Source organism: Helobdella robusta (assembly GCF_000326865.2).
Source record: "Helobdella robusta unplaced genomic scaffold HELROscaffold_23, whole genome shotgun sequence".
Lineage (NCBI taxonomy): Eukaryota > Metazoa > Annelida > Clitellata > Rhynchobdellida > Glossiphoniidae > Helobdella > Helobdella robusta.
Genome location: NW_008704216.1, coordinates 185,376 through 194,598, shown reverse-complemented (window position 1 = coordinate 194,598; position 9,223 = coordinate 185,376). Strand labels below are relative to the sequence as shown.

Here is a 9,223-nt window from a genome sequence, read left to right as displayed (position 1 = left end):
GACTATATTGATAACGATGATGACGATGGTGATGATGACGATGGTGATGATGATGATGACGATGGTGATGATGATGATGGTGATGATGACGATGTTGATGATGACGATGTTGATGATGATGTTGATGATGATGATGACGATGGTGATGATGATGATAAGTATAGAATGCAAACCTCGTTTCATTCGACACATAACGAGATTTCGCTCGCCAACTCAAGCATACCGTGAACGACTGAATGAAGCAGAGAACGAGTGAATGAAAGGACAGATGAATGAGTGGTGGAAAAAAAAAAGGAATGATTCAATAAGAAGATATATAAAAAGGTATTGGTGAATGGGTGAATGAATGAATGAATGAATGAATGAATGAATGAATGAATGAATGAATGAATGAATGAATGAATGAATGAATGAATGAATGAATGAATGAATGAATGAATGAATGAATGAATGAATGAATGAATGAATGAATGAATGAATGAATGAATGAATGAATGAATGAATGAATGAATGAACTAACGAACGAACGAATGAATGAATGAATGAACTAACGAACGAACGAACAAACGAATGAGTGAATAAATGAACGCACGAACAAAGGAACAAACGAACGAATAATTAAATGAATGAATGAATGAATGAATGAAAGTTGTAGTGTAAAAATAACATGTGAATGAATGAATAAATAATTAAGTGAGTTAGCAGATGTAGTTGAATAGATAAATTAATGAAAAAATGAATGACTGGACGGACTAGACTAATAAATGAAAGAGTTTGAAAAAAAAACTACAAATTTTATTGGAATAGATTAAGGAATTAAACAAATAAAAAATAAATAAAGTAAAATTAATTTAATTATTTAAAGAAGTAAATGAGTGACATTAATCTTAACTCATAATGGCCAATAAAGAAGATCTACATTTCCGAAGAATAATGAAACGAAAAATTAAGCCCCTCGTATATCAAAGTATAATTGAATAAGTGAATGAATGATAGGATGAATGATTGAATAAATAAATGAATGAATGAATAAGTGAATGAAAGAAAAAATAAAGGAATGTGTGAATGTAGGAATGAATGGATGTTTAATTGTTTATGTGTGAGTGAATAAACAAACAAATGAATGAATGAACAAACGAATGAACAATTGAAACAAATGAACAAATGGATGAATAAAAAGATGACAGAACGAATGAGCGAGCGAATGAATGAATGAACCAGAAACGGAAGAAATTCTTCTCGATTGATTATGCATTACGTTTATGAAATTTGAAGGGTGTGTTTGTTCTCTATCATGTTTGTTTGTTTGTTTGTACGTATGTTTGTGTGTGTTTTGGACGTATTTGTTTGTTTATGTGTGTTTGTTAGTTCGTGCTTTTGTTTGTGTGTGTGTGTGTGTGTTTGTTTGTATGTGTGTTTGTATGTTTGTATTCATGTTTGTGTGTATGGTTATTTAATATTTTTTTTATAAGCTTTTTAATCATAGAAGAGTTTACACATATGGACACAAATTGACAATCACACACGCACACACACACACACACACACACACACACATACACACACACACACACATACACACACACACACTCACACACACATGGACACACACATACAAACAAACATACAACGTTATATAAATCTTTAAACATAAATGCAATCTTGTAAACTTTAAAAAAAAACAAAAACAGAAAAAAAAACTTCCAAAATTTTTCCAAACTCGACCCATACAACCTCAAACAAATTTTTCATACAAACTTGCACACCATTAAATCAATAAAGTAAAACCCACCTACACGCTAAAGTATCATTTAAGAGACACATGCACTCATACACACACACACACACACACACACACACACACACACACACACACACACACACACACACGCACACACATTATTTAATATTTTTGTATAAGCTTTTTAATCATAGAAGAGTTCACACATATGGACACAAATTGACAATCACACACACACACACAAACACACAAACACACATACTTTGTCACACCAAAATACATGCTACAACGCTATACTCTAACGCCGCGTTTTAAAATATACTAATTTTATTTCAAGGTGCATAATTACACGCCTAGTGGAACCGTTTGAAACCTTGAAAACAGAAAGAGAAAGAGAGAGAGAGAGAGAGAGAGAGTGAAAGAGAGATGGAAAGAAAGAGAGAAAAAAGAGGAATAGTGGAAGAGAAAAGAGAAAGAGAGACCGAGAAGAGACAGAAAGAAAGAGGTTAGAGAAAGAAAGAAAAAGAGAGAGAAAAAAAGAGAGAAAGAAAAAGAGAGAGGAAAAACATTTTTTTTGCCAAACATACTAACATAAAATGAATTTCAAGATCCGTCATTTTCTCCTTATCGATATAATTTGAAAGCAACAATTTTAATGCCAGAGCTGTTTCTTTTTTTTCAAAAATAATAATAAAATGATTATTATAATATTATTAATGATATAATTAATAATAACGCACAATTATAAAAACATAATTTATTTGTTTATTTGGTGAAATATAAAAAAGTAAGTTTTTTTAAAGAAAAGAAACATAATTAATCATAGCATGGGAATTTAAATAAAACTGAGAACGGATTTTAAAAACGTTAAAAATATTTAAACTTCAAAATTTTTAGTTGTGTGTGCGCGTGATTATGCGTGTGCTTGCATGTACGTGTTTATACACCTGTGTGTTTGTGTGTGTGTATGTGTGTGTTTGTGTGTGTGTGTGTATGTGTGTGTAGTGTGTGTGTGATATTTGAATGCATCTATGTAGTGTCTATAGGTGTGACTGTATGTGGACATATATGCGTGTGTGTGAGTGTGTGAGAGCTTTTTTCTGCCTTAATTAATTTAATTAATTTTCAAAAACATTCAATAATACACACCCGTAATTCCTTGAATTACGTTTACCTACGCACACATTGCAAGTTGTAGTTAAGGATCTCTTGGTATTCGAACAGGGTCATAGCAACATAAGAACCAGAAATTTTAGCCACTTGACCATTCCACCATCCATTGTGTTTGTTTGTATGTTTGTGTTTGTGTGTGTGTGTGTATGTGTGTGTGTGGGTGTGGGTGTGTGTGTTTGTGTGTGTGTGTGGTTCTGCATATTAAATTTCTGTGATGAAATATTCATTCGCGACAGATGCTAACGTGTTTACGATGAGTCTATTTCGTTTAATTTATCTAATTAATTTTTTAATTTTGATCAATTAATTTTTGATTGAGTAAAATGAAACTGTGGACAATTATGTGTGTGTGTAAATATATATGTATGTGTTGTGTATGTATGTATGTGAGTCTGTGTGTGTGTGCATGTGAGTATGTGTGTGTGTGTTTTGGCACGCGACAATTACTGCCACCAATACAATTACTACCAATTACTACTACTAATACTACTACCACAGATGCTTCAGTTACGACAGCCACAAATAAAATAACGACAGCTGCTATCGCCACTAACCATTACTACTTAATCTTAATATTATTACGTCTGCTACTACACCAACAAGTGGTAAAAATACTACACTGTAACTAGTTATTTACTACTATTATTATTATCATAATTATTATTATTGTATTATTATTATTTTTATATTATTATTTTTGTCGTTGTTGTTTTTAAAACTTTTATTATAAAATCTTCCTTTGTTTACGAGTATTTATTTATTCATCTGCTTTTCAAATGATTTTTCTTCGAACGAGCTTGAATTAATATTTGTCTTAATGATTTTACGTTTGCCACTACTACAACTGCTTCGGCTGCTGCTTCTACTACAACAACTACAACAACAACAACAACAACTACTACTACTACTATCAATAATAATAATAATAATAATAATAATAATAATAATAATAATAATAATAATAATAATAATAATAATAATAATAATAATAATAATAGTAATAACAATAATAATGATAATCAACAACTAACAAATGAATGAATGAACAAATCAGATTTCATATTAGATTCGCACACACACACAAACACACACAAACACACACACACATACAATCAAACAAACACCGAAATTCATATCGGAAATGGCATAAATGAATGATGGAATGAAAGAACGCGAATTGATGGCTGCATTAATGGATGAATGAAGAAATTTAATAACAAGTGAACGAATGAAAAAATCTGACTAATTAATCAATCGATACATGAATGCGTGTATAGAAATTGCATTTCTTAATATGACTGTTAGGTAAAAATGCGTCTGTCTTTGTATGTTCGTGTGTATGTTTGTATAGGTGGTTAAGTGTAAGCTTGTGTATGCCTACGTATGTGTGTGTAAAGATGTGTACGTGTGTGAGCTTGTGTGAGTGTGTTTGTTTAACTGTGTGTATGAGTTTGGGTGTTTGTTTGTGAATGTGTATATAATTGTGTGTGTGTGTGTTTGTTGGTTTGTTTTATGTGAGTGTGTATGAATGTGTATCAGAATACTTATATTTGTACGTAAGTGTATGCTTCTCTATGTTAGTGTTTGCGGTAGAAGTAAAAAAATTTTTAAAAAATAAAATAATAATATTTCTTACCTGTTTTGTTTAATCGCATCCGAGTTTTTTCTTTAAGTTTTTTGTATTCAAATCAAAATTTATAGGCAAAATGAAATTAACAAAAAAACAATTTTACCTAAATAACCAACAAAAACTACAAAACAAATATGAAAAAATGGCAAATAAAATGTATGCCGCTATCTTCGGTAAAGCTGCAGTCGGCATCACATCCGACCGTTGTTTTAAAACAGGAGATGGTCTTCTCAAGAAATGTCTGTATGTATGAATGCATGTATGCATGTATGTATGCATGTATGTTTGTATGTATGTATGTATGCATGTATGTTTGTATGTATGTATGTTTGTATGTATGTATGTGTGTATGTATGTATGTATGTGTGTATGTATGTATGTATGCATGTATGTTTGTATGTATGTATGTTTGTATGTATGTATGTGTGTATGTATGTATGTATGTATGTGTGTATGTATGTGTGTATGTATGTGTGTATGTATGTATGTATGTATATGTATGTGTGTACGTACGTACTTAAGGAAATATGCAAAATGATCAGCGTCAGATCAGGTGACAGCAGGGAACTGTTTTTCGCAACTAACCACATTTCGTGCTTGTTGCAGCGGTTCCTGCGTGTCTGTGTGCTTGAAAATATCCAACTGAATGCCGACATGTGCAATTAACGACAAATCAAAGTGTTAATCCATTTGTTACTTGATGTTTGACGGTTCAGTGTCACTCATCATGTTTTGGTTTTAACGTACGTACGTATGTATGTATGTATGAACCCGTTTTGATGAACAAGCCATGGTTAGGCATGCAATCGTTTCCGAGTTCAACTTTTATCTATGTCCCTGGTCTCGCACAGTCAGGTATCTAGCAGCTCCATCCAGAATGCAAAAGGAATTAAATTTTTGTAATAAAAGTGAAAGAGTTTGTTTTAAATAATTGCCTTCGTTAGGATCACCCGTTATATTAACTATTTTTCTTGTTAATTCGTTAATAAATAATGATGTGTGCTTATCTGTTGGTCCGAACGTTTCAATGCAAATGGGTTGAAATATTTTGCTTAAATTGTTTAATGAAACGTATTTTTCATTTTTGAAATCGGACGCTTTAAGGGCAGCAGTGCCCGCCTCAACTGAAGTGTAGCCGATATATCGGTCAGCCATAGTGTGGGGTAAGGTAACGTCCCAAGCCAGGGACCGTCCCTGAGCCCATGGAGTGATAGTGTAACCATCAGGCCTAAAGGCTCCTTCCTCTATCAAACCCATGGGTTCTTTTATAACCGGGATACCAGCCTTTTGAAAACATCGTACCAGGTATTCGTTGACAGCCGTATGTCTGGCTTGTCTTCCAGGACCCAGACGACAAGAAAGGCTATGGTATCCAAGTTCATCAACCCTTGCCCCACATGCGCATTCGTATTCGGTGACGATCTGGGCTCCGAGTCTCAAACCAAGGCTCACGCGAACACAGGAGTCATCCAATCTAGTGCCGCAGGAGGTGTTGGGTAGCGCTCTCAACCAGGCGGAGCCCAACTCACTTTTGACAGCCATAATTCTAGCCTTGTCAAAAGTAGAGCCATTCAGTTGCAGCCATCGATCAACTGATCTATTAAGACAGGGGGCGATCCAGTGTTTTTGCGAGGGGTTTTCGAGCGCAACCACATCTCCGTTGGTGGCGCGCCACATGTCGTATACTTGCATTCTGAAGTTATCGACATAAATCCCATCCCTCGGCAACATCAGATCCTGGAGGGCCACCGTGGCAGCAGCAGAAGCCAAAAAGGCAGAAGGTGCCAGCTCAGCCGCGGAACCCAAACCCAGGCCACCAACACATATAGGCAGCGTCCCCTGCAACCAATTTTTTTGATCGAGTTTTATGTTGAAGATGGACTGGAATGCGTCACGGAGGTGATCGTCAAAACTATTGAGGATCGAAACATCCAAACATGTTCTCAAAAAATAAACAAGACGAGGCAAAAAAGCAGCTTGTAATAGAAGGACCATTGCATCATGTTTATTGATGATATTTAGCCTTTGGGTGATAAGTTTAAAATTTTCAAATTTTTTAGCTATGGATATGTTTTGGCTTTCACCAGGAAAAATTATTGAGCCTAGAAAATCGATCTAGTTTTTTTCAAGGATTTTAATTGGATGTTTAATGTTAAGTGTAATAGGTTTGTTCATATACAACTCGCATTTTTCAAAATTAAGTTTTAAACCTATGTTTTTTTCTGAATTTATAATAGTATTAAGGTCGTTCAAAACGGACTCGACATCACCTCCCAATGAAATGTCGTCTAGGTAGGCAACAACAAATTTGGATTTTAGTGTTTTAATTAGTGGGTCAACAGAGAGTGCAAAAAGAAGGGGGCCCAGAGGATCTCCCTGCTGAACACCCTCAGCTGACAGGATCCTAGTGTCGCCGAAGGACAGGAAAGAAGGCGAGTCATAAGCCGAATAACAAAAATTGAAAATCTCCGGCAGAATAGATTTGGCGCAGTTCAACATATGGTTGCGTTTTAGAGTATTAAAAGCGTTGGAAAAATCCAATTTGAGCAAACACTGGCCATCACGCGTGCCATCCAAAAATCGTCTCACTGCATGTACCGCTCCCTCTGCCCCACCACTGACGCCGACACCCACCTGTTGTGGCTGTAAAATTGGAACCACTCTGTCTTTGACGGCTAACATGGCGCATTTTGCGGCCAAGCGCCTCCACACACACCCGACTGCTATGGGTCTGATCCCGCCGCATTTTTTCGATAGGGCCACCAGCCTTCCGCCAAAAAAGTATGGGGCCACATCAGGTGGGCAATCACCATTTAAGATCATGTTGATAAATGCAGTGATTGAGTTGATGAGATCAATCGAATCTGTTTTTGAAGATGTGAGGTCTTTGAGATGCTCCGGCGTAAGGCCGTCACTGCCACCTGATGTTCCCTTTGGGAAAGTTTTTAAACAAACCAGTACTTGTTGAGATGTAACGCACAAGCTTGAACTTTCTTTGGAGGGACTTTGCTGTTTGTTGTTGGGTGCGGTGGGATGTTTAGACTTTAGAGCACGTATAGTCTCTTCAGTATCAGGTGCCACGGTGTCCGTTGATGACAGAAGCTGCATTGCATTTTTTATGTTTCCTTTTTCGATCTTAGACTTTACCGAAGATATCAACTTAGATTCGGCTGATTTCTTATTCTCCAATTTATTAACAAATTCCAAGCAGTCAGCCATCTTCTCGACGGATTGTCCGCCAAAATTGTCAATCCTCTGGTTGATTAGTCCAGTTGGATTATGACGTCTACCGCCGCGGTGACTTTTCCTCAAGATCATTGCTGGTAAAAAGAGCAATTTGAGCCAACTGATTGAAATAGAGGGTTTATCAATAATTTCCCTTACCACTTTAGCCAGCGTCTGACCAAATTTTGTTCTTGAATGTTTGGGAATGTGATCCATTAAACAAAAACTAGCAGATTTTCTGAAAAACCTCTCTGCCATGTCGATTTTAGAAACCTGTTGCGGTGCAGCACTGCTGATCGAGACGTTGCCGACGGCATTGGCGGCAGGGGCGCAACCGGAAACGTTTCCCAATGACGCGCGTTTTGACCCGGTCTTGGGCTTCGCCAGGGAACCGGAACATTCTGAACCTTTAACCTTTCCTCCATGCCTAACCAATGCGCCATCGGGACGCAAGCGAAAATGTTTGGAACATACGTGACAACGAGTGAGAGTGCTAGAACCAGAAGAGGAGCTCTGGCTAGAAGCCATAGGAATACAATAAAACCAATGGAGAATACAAAAAAAAACTACTACCAACGACAACTGTGACTGAAGTGAAGTGCAACGATGGGACAACAAAGGATGGCTGCAATAAGCGCTGGCCGAGAGGAAGTAACACAAACCCACTTGAGGGTATAACGGAAATGTGCTCTGGAGGGCCCGCTAGTGAACGGTGCTGAAGCACACAAAAAAAGAAGACATATATACACACAGATACATATATATACACTAGTATTTGGTTGTGATTAATTATTATTGATGAATGATTAGCTGAAAATAGATGCCTATATATATATACATATATACATACATGCACTAGTATTTGGTGGTAATTGATTGCTATTGATGAACGATTAAATGAAGTGATGAATTATGATGAATTAACTAAATTGGTGATTATGGCTAGTTTTTGGTATTGATTGAATATTATTGATGATCGACTAGATGAGAATACGTACATATATGCAAATGCATAAATGCACCTGCACATATGTATATACCGGCTTATACTAGGAGAAGTAAATACTTAGTTAGTTTTTTTGTTTTGTTTTGTTTTGTTTATGTTTAGTTTTTTTTTCTGTAAAAATTAGTGGAAACCGCGTGCAAGTGTGCAACTGTATACCAGTGTACGGGAGTAAGAACTTGAAATTACGAAATTTGCTGTTGTACGAATAAATTAAGTTGGTATACAAATATGCTGTCACATAGTTTAGATTATATTTGAAAAAATGAATGACTGAATGAGTGAATGAATGAATGAATTTCCTAGATGATTTATTAAAATGAATTTATGTTGGGATTTAGTGTAAAATATAAACACAAAAAAATAAACGTCGTTTAACTTAAGGTATGCAGGTGAAATGAGAAAAAAAAATTTTGCAGTACAATTGTAAAATGAATATAAGTGAATTAAA

The 9,223-nt window shown here is 35.6% G+C and overlaps 1 protein-coding gene across 1 annotated transcript; it reads right to left on the bottom strand.

The window, feature by feature from the left end:
• Positions 1-5,369: 5,369 nt before the first annotated feature.
• On the bottom strand, positions 5,370-8,297 carry HELRODRAFT_172175 (hypothetical protein; the record flags this gene model as incomplete). The annotated part of the gene is made up of 3 exons (XM_009018858.1): positions 5,370-5,828; positions 6,081-6,383; positions 7,308-8,297. 3 exons carry the CDS (start codon positions 8,295-8,297, stop codon positions 5,370-5,372), a joined length of 1,752 nt encoding a protein of 583 aa, XP_009017106.1.
• Positions 8,298-9,223: the final 926 nt, after the last annotated feature.